Raw genomic sequence first — 20,867 nt, forward strand, 5'->3', positions numbered from 1 at the left:
GGTAGGTCAAGGGTACGTCAGCAGTGCCCACCCCAGCCATGTAAATGAGCCCATCCCCAGGATTTGGGGCAGGCTCTCAGCCTGGGGCCTGCACGTGCTGATGGGACATACACCCAGGAATTTTGGGGCCTATTCAAATTTACATCTATTATATAAATAATATATATATATATATATATATATTATGGGAACAATCTCTAAGGAATAATTGTGGTTCAGAAAACATACTTGTCACAATTTTAATTTCCATGCTCTTTGGCATAGCTGTATTATCTAGGAGAAGGATGGATGAGGAAGTAGGTAATGTACCCATGTACAGGCAGGTCACAAGGATAAGGAAAGCCATTCCAACTAATTTTTTCTCGTCGATCCAGAATAAACCTAAAGTTCCACCATGACAGCAACCAACTTTTTCTTAAATAATTCTGAGGTATTTGCCTCCACTGCTCTATTCAGAAGTCCATCTCATTTACTGATTACTCTGTGTGAAGAAGAACATTGACACATTTCCTAAAAGTGCCCCTTATCAGTTTTAGCCTGAATTCCCTTGATGTACTGTCATAGTTCAATTTTTCTATATCATTTAATCTCTTTTTCAAAGCTGAACAGCCCAAGTTTCTGAAATCTTTCCTCACAATTCAATCTCCTGACACTTGGCATTAGCCTCGTGGCTCTTCTATGAAGTACATCCTGATTGTCTCCCTTGTTTTTGCAATGATCTGAAAATTGGGTGCAATCTTCAAGGGACAGCGTGACAAGACCATCGGAACATTAGAACATTAGAACCTTATACCCAATGGGGCCTTCTGATTACGATGATCAAATTATAGCATTTACCAAGATAGTATTGTGCAGGAGAAAAAGATCCAGTTTTGGAAAACAAATGATTTTATCCAGTTAAAACATCACGGCCCCGATTTTGAGGGCTGTGCCCCAGCAAGGAAAAGGGTGATATCACCCCCAAAATTATGGCACAATACTTACCGCCCCATTAATGGTCCCAATCCAGCCGCCACCAATTTCTTCAGGGCCTTCACCAGGTGGGAGTCTAATTTTAACATGCAAATTGGGGTTTTAAGTCAATTGTAGGACCCCGATACAATTTTAAGGTACCAATGGATGGAACATGAACTGTGCATGCTCCGCCCATTGGTACTAGGCCTTAAGTGGCCTAACCAGTGCTTCTTAAAGGGATTGCTGCAGTAAAAGTTTTTTTTTGAGAGATTTCTGAATGTTCTTCCTGGCCCCACATGAACCTTCCAGCCAGCTGCCGGCCCACCTGTGATCTCCCTCTCCCCGCAATTGCCTCCTCCTCTTTTAACTTCCAACTTCTGGTTTGGCTCCAAGTTGTATTGCTGCGTTTCCGCCCCCACCCCTGCCCCCGGCAAACGGCGAGCTGCCAGTGAGCGCTAGTGCTGCACTTGCAGCGCACCGTTCATATTGAAACGAGGCCTGGCCCTCAAAATGGCTCGGGTCTCTCGGTAAGGACTTCGGGCAGGTGGCACAAACTCTCCTCCCACTGCCCACCAAAAGTCCACCCAAAATGATAACCACTCGGCGTATATTGAGTAACTACGGGGGAGAATTTCTGTTGGGTTCTCCCGATCCCCCACCGTAACTTTGGAAGAAGATCAACGGAAGCATATATTGATCACAATTATTACATTCATGAAGAGAGCAGATTGAACCAAACAGGGAACTAAACCAGAAAAAAATAGATCTTTTGGGAATCATCAGTCTAAGAGCAGGGGAGTTCTCCCTGGTGTCCTGGACAATGTGTATCCCTCAACCAACACCAATAAAACAGATAATCTGGTTATTATCTCTTGGTGTTTGTGGGACCTTGCTGTGCGCAAATTAGCTGCCGTATTTCCTACATTACAACAGTGACTGCACGTCAAAAGCACTTCATTAGCTGTAAAGCATTTTGGGACATCCTGAGGTCTTTTTTCCACAGTTCAATAACACAATGAAAAGGAACAGCGGGGTTGGGGGCATAATATTATTGGAATAGAACTTCACATTGTCATATCACAGGAATTCTGCACAATATATCTGCCCCCAGACTACCTCTGTCCATCATCATTTCATTATAGGAATAGTTACATCAATCGTTCAAATAAAAGTCAAGATTTTTCCAAATAAATAGCAAATCTGTCCAGTATGTCTAGATTCCAATTTCAAAATTCATTTAAAAAAGCCTTAAACCTTACACCTTAAAAAAGATGGATCAAAACTTAACATAAGATTGACCATTTATTACTGAAAATAAAAACAAAATTATGAGGAAGTTGAAAATAGATTGCCATCAATGAGTAGCAAGAAACCACTGCTGAATATAACACACGAGAAAAATAAACCAGAATTTGAAAAACGTGAAACTAAAAAAAAAGCTTCATTGGTAACGTTGTACATCTGATAAGATGTCAACTGGTTTATTTTGGACAGATAACATTATTTGCTGGCTCTCTTGCCAACATGTTTCTTCTCCCCCATTACCATCACCACGTGTTCCTCCTCATACATGCACTGTGACTCAGCCAGTGCTACCTCCTCAAGCTTACTATCTAAATCCTCACGGGTCAATGTAGCTGTGCTGGGGATGCTTGCAATAGTTGATGTGAATGATACAGGGTGTTGCGAGGTGTTGGCTTGTCCTGGGCCATTAGCAGTTCTGGCAGCCTGTTCTCCCAGGTCTACACAATGGAAGAGGAACATATGCTTCATTGCTGATTGCAGGGCACCACTTGAAACAGTGCTTAAATTTTAATATAGTGTGCCATGGTTATACGCTTGACTTATTTGTGAGTATGAGAGAGAGAGAGAGAGAGAATGAGTGTGAGAGTGAGTGGGAAAACATGAGCAGGACGGTGCTAGCTCTGAGCTTAAGAGAAACCATCAACATAACCCTCCTTTATTCACTTCCTTCTCCCATAGTTTATGAGTGAATTAGGGGAAAAAGCTTAAGAGCAGAGGAGGCCTTTGGTACTCCCATTCCCATTCCCTCTTTGGTCGCTTAGCAAAGACCTCCTCTAGCTCAATGTTGTTCCCTTCTGTTATGTGCCATATTGTCCTGCAACCAAAGAAACAGTCAAGTGATGTTGCAAGTTGAGCGCATTTATGGTGACACGTAAATGCCCGTCCTGTAGCTCACTGCATGTGAGGAAATGAATATGCATCATGCAGTTAGGTTGTGCTCGAAGCACTTGCTGTGCCAAGGTAATTTTAAGATGTTAGTATGATAACAGTTTCAGTTATATGCTGCAGCTTCAAGTTGTGTCTTGCTGAAGTATTGCCATACATGGTAAGCATTCAAGGAACTGCAAGGTTGTCTCACTGTTTTGTAATGGAAAACAGTAAAAAAATAACAAGTTACGAGGAAACACTTTGTCACATACATACTTAGAGGAGCCATTTGGTATAGGAAACTGTTGGGTAGACTTACATTACCATCTTTCCTCAAGTCTGCTGTCTTCTTCCTCATTTGGAGCTAGGTTCACTTGGTGTTAATGACATTGTTTATTCTATCCACTATCTTCGGTCAGAATTTTGGACGCTCTTTTCTGTGTAAAATACCCTTGAGTGTAAAAGAGGACGAGCCTCCTTTACCCCACTTTATCAGGCAGGACTTCAAGACAGCATCCTTGAATCTGGGGTTGTGGTGAAGATACTTAATTTTACAGAAATAGTGCAGCTTTAATCTCTTTCCCTTAGCATGCAGGTGACATTGTGGCCCTTCAATTGGCTGCTGCAGCACTTTAAAATTTCTATCAGCTTTGCAATGCTCATTCAGGTAGATCAAGGTGCCGTTGAGTTGATTTGTAAATTTCTGCTAATGCCAAATTTCTAACGGGAGCAGCAAAATGTCCCCTCGTTACACTATTCCCACCCAAATTGTGCCCCAACCAGAAATTCTACCTTAGTATTCCAAATGTACCTCCACCAATAATTTATGTAAGACAATTCAGACACTAAGAAATAAAGAAGAACTTGCATTTAAACAGCACATCTTCAGGATGTCTCAAAGTGCTCAACAAATTTGTCACAATAACAACAGTGACTGCACTTTTAAAAGTCAATTGTGGCACAGCAAGGTCCTGCAAACAACATATAAAGAAATGACTGGTGGTATTGGTTGAGAGACAAATGTTGGTCTGGACATGTGAGAAGTTTCTGCTCTTCTTTAAATCGTACCACTGGATCTTTTTTGTCCACCTGAATGGACAGGGCCTCAGTTTAACATCTTATCCAAAAGGTAATATAAGATTTGTTTTGTATAATGTCATGTAAACCATATTTATTTGCAAATCTATGAGTGTCGCTATTCTACTGGTACCAGTCTCAGACAGAGTTATGCTGTCAGCTACAAGCTGCATTTTATCTGAGGGAAAAGGAACTCCAGGCACGAGTATAGGCACACAGAGGTTTCCTGTGCGGTGGCTTAAATTTTAATACTTGGACAGAGCCAGCATGCACTTTTTGCATTAACTATTAAATTAGAGACAAAGGCCCCGATTTCAACTCAGCCTGATGGAAACCAGACAGAATGGGGGCAGTTAAAATGAGGTCAGTTACTTACCCACTCTGATCCCGCTGCCTTCTTGCCGTGTCCCAATGTTAACCTGCTCTTTAGAGCGTAGGAAGGAAGCGGGGTCCTTCTTTAAATATGCAGATCAGATCCCGATGATGTTATTGGGACCTGATCTGCAATATTCGTTGGAGGCCTGAGCAGGGGAGCAATGATGGCTTCCCCATCTGACCACATCTGCCAGGAGTTGGATCGTGGGTCAGAAGAGACTAATGCAGGTAAGTTTCAAAATTTAATTTTAGGTTTTCTTGTGGGACAGAAGAAGCAGGAGTGGCCTCTGGGCCTTACAAGAAAGCCTGGTGCCTCTCTTGTCCAGACTTCCCCCTTCCCCCCGATTGCCTCCAGAGCCTCTCACCAGCACCCCCCCATCCCCACCCCCCACCTCAACTGACTGCGATTCTCCAGCTGTGGCCTCCTGCCGCCAAATTCCTACTTCCGCACTGTCAGGTTTGGATCCGGCCGGGTTTGGGTGTCTCCAGGAAAATTGACGGTAATATTGGCTGGTCTTCCACGTCCCCGGACGACTCTGGTTCTCCACCCGGTTCAGGGCTTACGGTGCAGCGTATCCGCCCCCTCCCCTCCATTTTAAATTGGGGCCAAAGTACGTGTAGAGCTGAAACGTGTAATTGTACCCTCTAGTAGAAAACCTGCAGCACTAGTCGGCAACGTGACACATAGCTTTCAAAAATCAATTGGGGGAGAAAATAAAATCTAGAGATGCACAATACAGAAATAAAGTGTATGCTTGAGAGGATTGATTGTGTTGAGTCTTATAATAGGATGACATTAAAAAGGTGTAAGTTATCCAAGAGATTAACTGTAGTACAGCAGATGACATTAAGGAAACAGCCAAGCATGGTAAAAAGCTTAGAGCGAATGTCTAAGAGAAGGATTAGTCATTGCATGGACAATAATCTTTTACACTGATGATGTTTGAAAGCATTATTAATTTATTCAGAATAGTTATTTAACAGAACTATACAGCAGTAAGAAAATACAATGTGTATTTAATTTGTTATTGGTAATATGTAATCCTCCATTTTATGGAGCTGAGAGAAGTATAATCAAGAAACTAACTGTATAAATTTCACAATCGGAAAAAAACTATTACATTTCAGTTAATTGAACATGGGGCTGAATTTTGAGGCGTCCCATGGAAATAGGGTGGCAGTGGCCTGAAAACCATGGGGAAAGAAGTCACTGTGGCCGTGGCGATCCTCCCCCCGGGCCTGCCACTGGGTGGCTGGAGCGCCTCCCTGCATCAGGCGGCAGGCCTATTTAAAATGTGAATCAGGTTCCTATGGCATACATAGTTCCCAGATTGCCATTTTAGGAGAGAACGAGTCGGAGCAATAAAGTCTAAAAGGCCCCGTAAAGGTAAGTCGCACATAACTTTTGTGGGACCAGGAGAAGTAGAAGTGCTCCTCCAGGCCCTACAAAAATGCAGCAGCCCACTGCCATCAACCCCCACCCTCGGCCTTGCCTGCTCTGCCCTCCCAGGAACTCCCACAGCTGTCTCGGGATGCCCGGTTGGTGATTGCAATTCGCTGGTCGGATTCAAATGAGGCCTCAAAATCACGGCTGCCCAAAAATCAAAATCTATCCCATGGTGTCTCCATATATAAGTCACATTATTAAATCAGTAAATAACAAAATGAACAGTAACTGCGAGAGGAAAAATTTAATCTTCAGCACATGGGCAGTAATATGGCGGAGCGGATCACCCGCTTGTTATAGAAACCATACAGTTTTCATTCCATTGATTTGAATGGAATGAAAATCAGGTGGTTTCCATAATGGACAGGCAATCTGCTTTGCCAGATTCCTGCCCATGTGGTGAAGATGAAAATTTACCCCTTCTACTAATAGTTTCTGATAGACAACAGGTAATGGTTATGCTATGTAATGTCACAAATAAGCATTGTACCTTTTCACACAATAACCTGAGAGCCAATTTTGGTTTCCCAGCAAGTTGGTGAATGGACATGGCAAAAGGTGGCATTTATTGGTGCAAGTAGTATTATCTCCAGGAAGTAGGTGGGGTGAGAACAACAGCTGTCCGGTGATGGATGTGAGGGATCCAATCCCGTTTCCGGGTTGCTCCTTATTTGCATGAATGAGGTGGGCTACCAGTGCAAAATGCGCTCCCTATAGGCAGCTCACCGATCTGAAGGTGGAAAATTGGGCAGTGCTGCGGGTCCTTAAGGGCCTGCGACACCTTAAAGGAGCTCCACGTTTGTGCCCAGGTTTCTGAGAGGAGTCATGAGCCAGTTGGTGAGGGGTTAGCCCTTGTCACTTAGTAGCCAGCCTGCCACCTGATGATCTTGATGGAACAGACGAGGTATTGAGAACTGGCGCAGTATCAAAGTACCATGACTACTGCCAGAAAACTGGGCACAGAACTGCATGACTCTCTGCCGGTGGTCACAAACAAATTGAACATTGAGCGAATAGAAGACAGTACTGGTTTGTGGTGGGGAGCACGCAGGGCTACGTCCGTGCAGTCTATGATGCCGTGCACCGGTGGCATTCCAGCAATGCGGGCAAATTCCAGTGATTTTTCTTCCTGCTTGTCAGCCTCCATGGGGAAGGTACAGACCTGCTGTCGCTTCACAAACCGTGCATCAGTGACCTGCTGGATCGCCGTATGCACACCAAACTGACTGATGTTGCTGATGTCATCAGAAGCAGTTTGGAAAGAGCCAGAGACAAATGTTTCGAGCCTTGGTGACCTTCACTGCCACAGGTAGTGCAACCCCAGCCCTGGTGCTAGGCTCCAATTCCTGCTCCAACTGGTGGCACAGGTGACCGTCTCCCTATAGGCAGCTCACCGATCTGAAGGTGGAAAACACAGCCACCTTACACACTGATCCTCAGTGAGGCTCAGGTATGATGTTCTGTTTCTGAACACCCACATGCTGTAAGGCCTCTTTCAACCTCTTCCTCCTGATTTGGGAGCCTCAAGTGTAAGTCCTGCAGCATTCTCATGTTCAACAATTCAGAATAAAGAATTCCTGTAGAAGAGTTCCTACCCTCCACAAAATCACTCTGCAAATTTATCTCACAGACAAACACTTGCCAAAACAGCCAAAAACATGATCCAATAGCACCCTAGAAGCCTAAAACAACTAACCAGAGATTTACCTTAATAGTGGTGAGGATCCCTTCAAATACCACTTATAGAATCATAGTTTACAACATGGAAACAGGCCCTTCGGCCCAACATGTCCATGTCGCCCAGTTTATACCACTAAGCTAGTCCCAATTGCCTGCACTTGGCCCATATCCCTCTATACCCATCTTACCCATGTAACTGTCCAAATGCTTTTTAAAAGACAAAATTGTACCCGCCTCTACTACTGCCTCTGGCAGCTCGTTCCAGACACTCACCACCCATTGAGTGAAAAAATTGCCCCTCTGGACCCTTTTGTATCTCTCCCCTCTCACCTTAAATCTATGCCCCCTCGTTATAGACTCCCCTACCTTTGGGGAAAGATTTTGACTATCTACCTTATCTATGCCCCTCATTATTTTATAGACTTCTGTAAGATCACCCCTTAACCTCCTACTCTCCAGGGAAAAAAGTCTCAGTCTATCCAACCTCTCCCTATAAGTCAAACCATCAAGTCCCGGTAGCATCCTAGTAAATCTTTTCTGCACTCTTTCTAGTTTAATAATATCCTTTCTATAATAGGGTGACCAGAACTGTGCACAGTATTCCAAGTGTGGCCTTACTAATGTCTTGTACAACTTCAACAAGACATCCCGACTCCTGTATTCAATGTTCTGACCAATGAAACCAAGCATGCTGAATGCCTTCTTCACCATCCTATCCACCTGTGACTCCACTTTCAAGGAGCTATGAATCTGTACTCCTAGATCTCTATGTTCTATAACTCTCCCCAACGCCCTACCATTAACGGAGTGGGTCCTGGCCCGATTCGATCTACCAAAATGCATCACCTCACATTTATCTAAATTGAACTCCATCTGCCATTCCTCGGCCCACTGGCCCAATTTATCAAGATCCCGTTGCAATCCTAGATAACCTTCTTCACTGTCCACAATGCCACCAATCTTGGTGTCATCTGCAAACTTACTAACCATGCCTCCTAAATTCTCATCCAAATCATTAATATAAATAACAAATAACAGCGGACCCAGCACCGATCCCTGAGGCACACCGCTGGTCACAGGCCTCCAGTTTGAAACACAACCCTCTACAACCACCCTCTGTCTTCTGTCATCAATCCAATTTTGTATCCAATTGGCTACCTCACCTTGGATCCCGTGAGATTTAACCTTATGTAACAACCTACCATGCGGTACCTTGTCAAAGCTGCTTGCCAATTGTTCCCGCCATGATTTGCTGGGTGGGTTAAAGAAGTGATAGCTCAGGCGCGCACAGTCACCTATTTTATAGAATGGTCCTGATTCAGGCATAGGACCCTTATTAACATATTTAAATAACGCCGCCATTTGTTTCAGGCAGCCGCCAGTAGCTGTGATTTTGATAATTGGTTTATAGCAACTTACTACTATTCAGAAAATAGCAGACTTATTATTAATGTTCATTTAGGCAGTGCAAATCACAACTGACCTTTTAAGATGGGTTTAACACAGTGGATAAAGTTTTAACACCAGTGTACTAATACAACAATTGAATCAACCATTAGGGGCTGCATTCCAATACTCTCCCTCCCACCTTGCACCCTTCGTAAACTTGAGCTCATTCAAAACTCGGTTGCCCATATCCTAACTTGCACCAAGTCCAGTTCACTGATCACCCCTGTGCTCGCTGACCTATACTGGCTCCAGAATAGCAATGCCTCAATTTTAAAATTCTCATCCTTGATTTCAAATCCCTCCATAGCCTCATCTCTCCCTTTCCCTGTAGCCTCCTCCAGCCCTACAACCCTCCGAGATCTCTGCGTTCCTACAGTTCTGGCCTCTTGCGCATTCTCAATTTTCATCGCACCGCCTTTGGCAGCCGTGCCTTCAGCTGCCTAAGTCCCAAACTCTGAAATTCCTTCCATAAACCTCTCTGCCTCTCTACCTCCTCTTAAGACGCTCCTTAAAACTTACCTCTTTGACCAAGCTTTTGGTCACCTGTTCTAATTTCTCCTTATGTGGCTCGGTGTCAAATTTTGTTTGATAACGCTCCTGTGAAGTGCCTTGGGATGTTTTACTATGTTAAAGGCACTATATAAATGCAAGTTGTTGTTGTTGAATCCAAATAACTTCAATATGAGTCCCCTGGTCAGATGTGACACTTTCTATATCTATTTTGTCTTTGTTTTTAGAAACAGAGTGCTAATGATCCAACGGCTGAGCACTAGAGTTTGTAGACTAATCTGTGGAGAGATGAGACAGTTTACATCATTAGATTTTGTATTATGGCATAATGTTTTACTGTATCTACAAAATTGCTACAAAGAAACAACATAGCCATTTAAATTGATTTACTTGGATTGCAGTACACAGTTATAGACATAGGACAATATTTACTGAGGATTTACAAGAATTCGCTACATATTTTAGCATACAGATAAAGAGTTTATAAACATTATGCATTTATAAAGATGGCAAATATACTGATATCACTTACCAGAATTAGCAAACTCTGATGTGGCGAGGTTGATGTTATCTTTATACCCCTCAGTTTAATAAATGTGCAATCATCTTCTCTGGTTATCTAAGAAACTTTCTTGGTGACCTTTGACTTTCGTGTATATATTTTCCTGTTTCTGTTAAATTGAGGCTTCAGTGCAGCAACCTTTTTCAGATCAATTATCTCCACAGTTTTTTAATATCCACCATTTTTTATCAACTTTAATGGATTGTGCTTTTTATAGTCTCTGTCATTCACAAACTTTCCTCTTATTATTTATGTTGAGCTATACGTATGAAAAGTTCCATTTGGAGAAGTGATATTTTCCATCCTTTAACTCTATTAACATAATAAATCATGTCACCTGCAAATCTAAGTGGTTACATTCCCTGGATAAATGCAGTTAATTTGAATGACTTCAATGACATCTGACAAGATGTCTAGATTTACAACCTGTGGCAAGTTAAAACATTATGGGCTAGATTTGAACTTTCACTGCCAGACAGAAAACAGGAGGTAGTGATCGGCCACCCGCTACATACACACCCTGCCCGATTTTCCATTCCAGTTTTTAGCCCGCTACTATGTCTATTATATATCAAATTCAGTACATTGGGCATGCATTTCATTGAAAACTCACGATAAATACTTGTAGTATGTGTTGCTCCTGTAGATGATGTTAAGATAAGCCTTGTTAATGTTAAAGGTGCCATGCTGTGACCCACAGTAGCTGCCATTGATAGTGACAGTCAACCACCTTGTGATTGCACAATCTGGCCACTGGATTCCCACAAATTGCTCAAAATGTTTTCTGAATTTCTTTCAATGCAATATTTTTTCATAACTGAAATTTTCCATAATCAACATAAGGGGTTAAACAAAATAAGAAATGCCAAAAATGACATATTTCACAATAGCACGATTAAATTTATTCACTGACTTTTCCTTTGTGTCTTTTAGTGCCTCAGTAAGGTTTTGCTTGAAGGTCTCATACCCCTCCCAAAAGTCTGGGCTTGGTTATAAAATTATTGCATGGATTTCATGGTCTGAGCATGTGCCTAATTTCCAGGGTTACATCAGTACCATCCAGTCAGCTGTATGAAGAGGAAGTTTTCTTCAGCTTCTAGTACTTTCTACACAGCAGCTTTTCTTCAAATAATTTTGGAAAACAAGAAGGCACATTTCAAAAGCTTTACTGAGGTAAATTTATATTGAATGTGTTTTTAATAAAACAGAGAGGCTGTTTATGTGTCTGTGTGTGAGAAAAAAAATAACAGTTTCTTTTTTAAAAAAGGAACAACCTAAATTTTGAGGGTCAGCAAGTGACGATTATTCTCTCTGAAACAAACTGCAAGAATTCCTATGCAGAGAATGACAGTCCTTCACTCTGCAACTCACCCCAGTGGGATCAAAAACTCTCCACGTCAGAAAATCATAGGGACAGATGGAATAAATATAAAATCACACCATGACCAATCCAATATGGTGGCCATAAAAATAATTTTAGCATTTATACACATTATTTTACATTCTTAAAATTAATTGCCATTGCTATTCATAAGTAGTTTACTTTGTTTTTGCTTATTGGTGCTTTGGCAATATATCGTCTACACCCCTGTGGCAATTTCACAAACAAGAAGAAGAAAAGCATGACTCAAATAGTGATAAAGTACAGCTATATCCCTTGCTTCCTCTTACCTCCCGTTTTTCTCTTCCTTGCACTTCAGTTTTAATGGGGTATGGCTCTAATCTGGTCATTTTATTTTGTCGTTGTAAAGCAGAGATTTAAAAATTGATACAAAAAATAAAGCAGGCGCCAACTTGCTATAGGTTCACATTGTGCATACATGCTTCTGGTGGTGCTGGTCCATGCACCCTTAACATCTTCACAGAGAGGAATTATAAGAAAATAAGTCACATTATAGCTGATTGAAAGGTTGGTGTCACAGAGCACAAGAGCAGTGGGATAGAGGTGGTCATGTCCATTCAACAAACCTACCATTTGATAAGTGCCAACATTATCATCAGTTCTTTGCCTTTTTGTCTTTCACTGTGAGTATAGTTGAGAGCTAAAACTTTCACTAGCCACCAATGTAAAATTGAACTGCCTGAATAACGTAAACAAAGAGCAGCAATTTGCCCCATTCAACACCAATATCAAAGAAAAATAATACCTATTTACTTGCATTGGATTTACTTCCATGACACCAATAATCATGTATTAATATTAAACCATAATCACCTGAACTGAGAAAATACATGCTAATGTAAATTTTGCTCATTAACAGGGTTGTACTGTTGTATAACCAAAGATTACAACTGGTGCTTACTTGAGAACTGAACAGCAAATCCTGATTTACTGATGAAGAAGTCTGTATCAAACTGGATTGTGATAAGGTTGAGGGTGCTGTGGATGTTGTCAGGAATAAGAGATCCACTGACTTCTTTCAGAAGCATCTCGTTCTCAGGAGGACCATCCCACACTCGTAAAATGTCGTGAGATGCCTCAGTATCAAAAGCAAGAAACTGAAGACTGTAAATTGAAGAAAAATAATAATTATAAAAGACAAGCTAATTTGATGAGATTGATGCAGTATTACCAGCAACACCATGATGAGTTATCACAGCATTGTACAACCTGGAGTATATCAAGACTGAGAGCACTGGGTTTACAATCTGTTTTTTGTGGGCTCAAGCGGAGCACTCTTGTTCCTCTCGGCCTCACCAAAAAAAAATAGACATTTCCCGAGCTGTTTTGTGAGCGGCCTGCAGCAGTCCGTGAGAGGACCCTTAGTTTGGCCATTCACTGCCTAATACAAATGCACAGCGCAAACTCCACTCATTTGTAGCTGAAAATAGCAATGAGGGTCCTACGACCAACTTAGGACCATGATATGCATATTTAACCAGCCTCCTGTCTGCTGCTTGTTCATTTGCATAAGGCAGGCCTCGGGCATCAATGCGGCGATCGAGGCCCCCTCCCTTCCAATTTTAAATTGCAGACCGCCCATTTTTCAGGCGAGAAATGGGCGGTTGGCAGTTGAAGATCACCCCTTTGTTCCCTGGTGAGTAAAATACAGTATTTTAATTCAAATCTTTATATTGACACCAATGCTTTTCTGGGGCAGTGCAGCTCATTTTAATTAAATTGCCAGTTGTAAGGAATGTAGTATTTCATTTTACAGGTTGCCTTTTTGCTCTCTGTTCAACTTGCCAAGTTGTTGCACTTAACAATGTCAGTGCCACAGATACTTTAAGATAATAACTGTATGTGAAGTTAAAATATGAATGAACAATGTGTTGCCAAAAATGTTGGGGATTTTCAATAAAAATTCATGATGAATTCTTCATTTTTCCACACCAGCTTTGTTGTGGGGTCTACGTGAATTAGTGTTCATTTATGAATCTCTCCCCTCAATGTAATGTGGCACCAGATCTTCGCAGACAATCAGCTGAAGGTTTTGAAATGTTATAATAAGTCATTATTACACAACATGTTTTGATAATAAATGTTAAAGAAGTGTAAAACAATAAATGGTTATGATAGAATATAGTATAATAATAAATGGATGGTGGCATAATATAACATAATAAATAGACTATCACATACACAGGATGATGATAAATCGATAATGTTGCAGTGTGGTATAATAATAAATGGCTCACCGTATATGAAAGTGAAAAGATTCCAGCATGCAAAATGTGAGCACACAATCTATTTGAGTCCAACAAATTAACACTCAAAACATATTGGGCTCAATTTTAAAATCAAACTGCAGGTGCGTTGGGGGCGGGGGAGCTGCGAAAATCCCGAGCTGGTTCGGGAGCCAGCTCCAACCCGCCGACTTCTGGGTTCCCCACAGATGCACCTGTGTGCGCGCGCGCTTCAGGAATTCAGAATTCCCGCCGGCAATTAAAGCCTGGCGAAACCAGGCGTGAAGGACCGAATTAGGCAAAAATAAACGAAATAATTTAAATAAAAAACCATTGCACAAAGTTAAAAAACAAAATAAACCTACCTTTCCACCCTGCTTCGATGTCCGATATCTCCCTCTCCGATATCCCTCTCCCCCCACCCCCGATGTCTTCCTCTCCCCCTCTACCCCCCGATCTCCCAGTCTCCCTCCCCCGATCTTCCACTCTTCCCCCCCCCCCCCCCCCCACCCCCGATCTTCAGCATCCTCCAGTCTCTGTTCCAGCACCGGATGACGTTTCTCTCTCTGTCTCTTGCTCTCCTCGATCCCCCCTTGGCGCTGCAGCTCCTGTCGGCAGCCAGCCGTCCATCAGGGTGGCTGCTGGACGCGAAACCAGGAAACAACTTTAATCACCATCAATTACACCGCGATCGTGTTGGAAAAGATAAGTTTTTTTTAAATTCGGGTTTGCCATGCGCACCTTCACCCCCCAACCCCCCGCTACCAACCCGCCAACATTTCAAAATTGAGCCCATTATGTCCCAATTGTTTTCAATTTTGAGGAGACATCACAAATAGTCTAATTGTTGATAACGGGCTAATGTAATTGGGATTTAATGCATTCCAGTGTGCTCAACAACAACAGAAAAATGTTTGATTATCAGCAAAACATCTAATCACCATTTATGAAATATGTCTAAACTAAAGCAATTTTTAAACATTAGAAATGCATATGCATAAGAGACAACTAAAATTACTGAACAATTCTTTGAGAAATAATTATCAAATTGCAACAGCTTTAAAAATACACACATTTAAATGAATAATAATGCACTCAACAGTAATCTGCCAATTAACACACAATTACAACCACTTTGGACACTTTGCGTTATTCTTGCATGATATGTTCACTGATAATACTATATTACCTGATAATATTTCCTGGGTCCATTTCGATTGTCCAGATGCAACGGAGATTATTGTCATATGGAAAAGGGTAACCAGGTGATAGGATCCTTCCAGATGATTCACCTTTGAACTGGCCTCCACATTCGGCTAATAGGGAAATAATATCATGTCAGCTAACTTTTTGGTAACTGTAACAGTTTGGGATTTTTTGGCCATTTTTCCACAGAAAGAATTTGGAATTGAGTTACATGGAATGTTGAGCTTTTAAAGCAAAGTGCATTCACACAAGTTTTTAAAAAAAACACAGACAAAAGGTGGTTAAAATGCAACTGAGCTCGGCATTGACGTTGTTTCCTCAAAGACTGTAAATAAAAAAAAATAAACAATTTGTTCGCCCACTTAGCAGTTAATACCTCACACTCATCATGTTGGGAAGTCTCTGATCCTGGGTGCTCGGCAAGGGTTATATGGCATAATCACCCACCCGCCCCCTACCACCCAGCCGTCCTCTCTGGTTGTGAACACGGGGAGATAAAGAGAGATAGAACATAAGAAATAGGAGCAGGAGTAGGCCATATGGACCCTCCATTCAATAAGATCATGGCTGATCTTCGACCTTAGCTCCACTTTCCTGCCCGATCCCCATAGCCTTTGAATCTCCTAAAGTCCAAAAATTTATCGATCTCAGTCTTGAACATGCTCAAGGACTCAGCATCCACAGCCCTCTGAGGTAGAGAATTCCAAAGATTCACAACTCTCTGAGTGAAGAAATTCCTCCTCATCTCAGTCTTAAATAGCCGACCCCTTATCCTGAGACTATATACCTTAGTTCTGGAGTCTCCAACCAGAGGAAACAGCCTCTCAGAATCTGCCCTGTCATGCCCTCTCAGAATCTTATATGTTTCAATGAGATCCCCTCTCATTCTTCTACACTCCAGAGAGTATAGGCCCATTCTACTCAATCTCTCCTCATAGGACAACCTTCTCATCCCAGGAATCAATCTAGTGAACCTTGCTGCACCGCCTCTAAGGCAAGTATATCCTTCCTTAGGTAAGGAGACCAAAACTGTGCATGGTACTCCAGGTGTGGGCTCACCAAAGCCCTGTACAATTGCACCAAGACTTCCTTATTCTTGTACTCTTACCTCTTGTAGGCAAACATACCATTTGACTTCCTAACTGCTTGCTGTACCTGCATGTTAACATTGTGTTTCATGTACAAAAGACACCCAAATCTCTCTGAACACCAACATATAATAGTTCCTAATCATTTCAAAAATATCCTGTTTTGTATTCTTCCTACCAAAGTGAATAACCTCACATTATACTCCATCTGCCCACCTTCTTGCCCATTCACTTAATCCCTTTACAAACTCTTTGTGTCCTGCTCACAGCTGACTTTCGCACCGAGCTTTGTATTGTCAGCCAACTTGGATACATTACATTCAGTCCCTTCATCTAAGTCATTAATATAGATTGTAAATAGCTGAGGCCCCAGCACTGATACTTGCGGCACTCCACTAGATACAGCCTGCCAACTGAGAATGACCCGTTTATTCCTACTATGTTTTCTGCCCATTAACCAATTCTCTATCCATGCCAATATATTACCCCCAACTCCATGAGCCCTTATCTTGTGTAACAACCTTTTGTGTGGCACCTTATCAAATGCCTTTTGAAAATGCAAATATATTACATCCACCAGTTCCCCTTTATCTACCCTGCTAACTTCATCCTCAAAAAACTCTAATAGATTTGTCAAACACGATTTCCCTTTCATAAAACCGTGTTGACTCTGCCGAATCATATGATTTTCTAAGTGCCCCATTACCATGTCCTTAATAATGGATTCCAGCATTTTCCCGATGACTGAAGTCAGGCTATCTGGCCTGGAGTTCCCTGTTTTCCTTCTGCCTCCTTTCTTGAATAACGGTGTTACATTGGCTACCTTCTAATCCACTGGGACCGTTCTAAAATCTAGGGAATTTTGGAAGATCATAACCAATGCATCCACTATCTCTACAGTCACCTCTTTTAGGACCCTAGGATGTAGGCCATCAGGTCCAGGGGATTTGTTGGCTTTTAGTCCCATTAATTTCTACAGTACTTTTTCTTTACTAATATTAATTACTTTAAGTTCCTCACTCTCATTGGACCCTTGGTTCCCCATTATTTCTGGTTTGTTTTTTGTGGCTTCCAAGATGAAGACAGATACAAAATATTTGTTTAACATCTCTGCCATTTTCTTATTCCCCATTATAATTTCTCCTGTCTCAGCCTTGAAGGGACCAACATGTACTTTGGCTACTCTCTTCCTTTTTACATACTTGTAGAAGCTCTTGCAATCCGTTTTTTATATTTCTTACGAGTTTACACTCAAATTCTATTTTCTCCCCCTTGATCAATTTTTTGGTCATCCTTTGCTGATTTCTAAAACTCTCCCAATCCTCAGGCTTACTACTGTTCTTGGCAACATTATAAGTCTCTTCTTTTAATCTAATACTATCCTTAATTTCTTTAGTTAGCCACTGATGTATCACTTTTCCTGTGGAGTTTTATTCTTCAATTGAATGCCTATTCATTGAGAATTATGAAATATTTCTTTAAATGTTCACCATTGCTTATCTACCATCATATCTTTTAATGCAATTTCCCAATCCACCTCAGCCAACTCGCCCCTAATACTTACGTAATTGGCTTTGTTTAAGTTTAAGACTCTAGTTTCGGACTTAAGTATGTCACTCTCAAACTCAATGTGAATTTCTATCATATTATGATCACTCTTCCCCAGAGGATCCCTTACTATGAGATTACTAATTAACCCTGTCTTATCACACAAGACAAGATCTAAAATGGCCTGTTCCCTGGTTGGTTCCATGGCGTACTGTTCTAGGAAACTGTCTTGAATGTATTCCATGAATTCATCCTCCAAACTACTCTTGCCAATTTAATTTGCCTTGTCTATATGAAGATTAAAGTCCCCCACAATAATTGCATTACCTTTGTTACAAGCTCCTCTTATTTCTTGATTAATACTCTGTCCAACAGTATAACTATTGTTAGGGGGCCTATAAACTACTCCTAACAGTATTTTCTGCCCTTTGTTATTTCTTATCTCCACCCATACTGATTCTACTTCCTGATCTTCTCAGCCAAGATCCTTTCTCACGACTGTCTTTACATCAGCCTTTATTATCAGGGCTACTCCCCCTCCTTATCTATTTCGTCTGTCTTTTCGAACATTCAAGTACCCTGGAATATTTAGTTCCCAACCTTGGTCACTTTGCAACCACGTCTCAGTAATGGCTACTGGATCAAACCTATTTATCTCTATTTGTGCCATTAATATGTCTATCTTGTTATGAATACTTTGTACATTCAGATAAGGTATCTTTAATTTTGACTTTTTACCACTTTTCCTTGATTTGACCTTATTCACTGATGCACTATTGCTGTTAAACTCTCTGTCCCTTCCTGACACAGTCTGCCTATCTTTACCCAAATCGCAACACTGCTCTATGGCCTTGACTTTTCTCTTCAGATTTATAAATTTACCCTTACCTGAATCCCCCACCCACTGTTTTTAATTTAAAGCCCTATCTACACTCTGGATATTCGATTTGCCAGGACTGGTCCCAGCCAATGGAACAGTTCCCTCTTTCCCCAATACTGGTGCCAGTGCCTCATGAATTGAAACACTTGTCTCCCACACCACTCTTTGAGCCACGCATTTAACAATCAGTGAGAAACACTCACTGATGGTCAGGTTTATAGAACAGAAAGCTGCTTGGGCAGGCTTTCACCAGATTAGAATGCAGGAGGGCAATTAGAAGTTATTTTGTTTAGGTCATGCAAGACAAGCCACTGATATAGAGAAGTGTAGTGTGTTCATTAATTTGTATAATTATGTGAAGATAAGTTGCACTGATTGAACAAAATAAGTCCAACCATAACTATTACTCTGTATGTTCATTGTATGTCCATTTGCTGTGAAATAAAGCAGCTTAATGATTGATATCTGGCCTCATCTTACCCAGAGTTTTCTCAGCCCAGCATCAAAAACCTGGTTATACTATTGTATAGTTAGATATTGGGCAATACGGCACACTCCTAAACATAAGATGATCAGACCGCTTACGGGAGTGACCAGCACTGCTGTATCCAGGAGAATATCTAAAACAAGACCCCAACCTTGTAACAGTAACAGAACCCCATAATCTAATGTAACTGAAACCTAAATAGTATCAATAAAGTGTGCTGCTTGTTTTTAATCATTATTTTGCTCTGTTCCAGTGGTTCTAATTATTAATATTTCAATGGGCCACATTTTGCTGTAGAAGGGCATCTAAAGGCATCTGCCGTTAATTAGACTTGCCCCTTCACCATTCAGCACAAAAAAAATTTGCCCACAAAGTTGCTGAAAGTGTGAGCTGATAACGGCACAGCGAGGGAAGTAGAGCATCTGGGACCGGAGTGAACAGGGCAACCACCTTTTTGGTTAAAGGTTGAGATTTAAGGATTGAGAGATTAACAGCGGAAGGCCTGAGAAGGAGGGTGAATTATAGTGGGTGAAATCAATGTCAGATTAGGTACAAAAAGAAAAATAAAGAGAGGGAAAGAAAGATTGGATTGAAAGAGAAAAAAAAAGACAGATAGGAAAATTAAGAAAAAAAATTAAATTTTTAAAATCTCCCCGAAAAATGAGACTCCACACTTGTAATAGTTCATTTCCAATGCCAGAGAGGTTGATTGGCAGTAATTAATAATTATCATGTCATTAAAAGGTTACTTGTGCTACTAATTACTAGCCCTAAATATCTACAGCAGGTTTAGTTCGTATCTACCGCGCAAATACAGCAACGTCATGACATTCAATGCATGTCAATGGTGAGGTAGACAGCAAGATACCGTTTTCGCAAAGCTAACAGCGGTATGGTGCAACTTGTACAGCAACCTTTGGATATTTGCATTTAACTGCACATCTGCTCCTTGCCTGAAGTTGCTGTGCCATTTACATATAAATAACAGCGAGCGCTATTAGCCTCATCGTTATTTTGACAGCAGATTCTGGCCCAATATCTTAAATCAAAATACAAGAATAATCCATAAGAAACATGCGTTCTCCTCAAAGGTTTTTATTGATCAGATGGACTCACATGAGCAATTCTTAAGCAGGGTCATTTTTTATTGATGGTTTGGCTATGGGTGACACAATTAATCCCAAGTACTTCGACAGCTGGAAAGTTGCAATCTTTATCTTTATTAGAACTCCATTAGTGTGGAGCAAGTACCTTGTTGCTATGATATCTGAGCATGCATCTGGAACACTTACTCCTTATGAACCAATGAACCACCCATTTACTTCTCAAGGCATCTTTTGCATTCTTCACTGTTCAAACACAATTCAAAATGAAAAATCATGAAAGTTTAATGAAGATTACAAAATCAATCTGGTTAGTGGCCAAAAGGGATACTTGTTCGAATTATTTTGAAAAAATTATTTTTCCACTACCAACAACAATTAACCCTCCGGGTGTCGGAGCTCGAGCAGCAGCTGGTGTCACTGCAGTGCATCCGCGAGGCTGAGAGCTACGTGGATAGCATATTTCAGGAGGTAGTCATCCCGCAGCTTAAGGGAGTGCAGGCAGAGAGGGACAGATTGACCGCCAGGCAGACAAGGAGGACCAGGCAGGTAGTGCAGGAGTCCCCTGAGGGCATCTCGCTCTCTAACCTGGGGGAGAGGGTTTCTCTGGGGAGTGCAGCCAGAGCCAAGACCATAGCACCATGGGTGACTCAGCTGGATGGGGGGAGGAGAAAGGTCAGGAGAGCAATAGTGATGGGGGAT

At 41.5% G+C, this 20,867-nt stretch overlaps 1 protein-coding gene across 1 annotated transcript in view; it reads right to left on the minus strand.

Moving 5' to 3' along the window:
• The window catches only part of csmd3b (CUB and Sushi multiple domains 3b), a 1,733,930-nt gene that overhangs the window by 294,768 nt on the left and 1,418,295 nt on the right, over positions 1–20,867 (minus strand). The window contains exons 25-26 of the mRNA XM_067976258.1: positions 15,043–15,169; positions 12,530–12,732 (exon numbers count right to left, since the gene is read on the minus strand). Coding sequence (XP_067832359.1) covers positions 12,530–12,732; positions 15,043–15,169 — 330 coding nt within the window. The remainder of the gene's footprint in view (positions 1–12,529; positions 12,733–15,042; positions 15,170–20,867) is intronic.

This window comes from Heptranchias perlo, chromosome 3 (genome assembly GCF_035084215.1).
Source record: "Heptranchias perlo isolate sHepPer1 chromosome 3, sHepPer1.hap1, whole genome shotgun sequence".
Lineage (NCBI taxonomy): Eukaryota > Metazoa > Chordata > Chondrichthyes > Hexanchiformes > Hexanchidae > Heptranchias > Heptranchias perlo.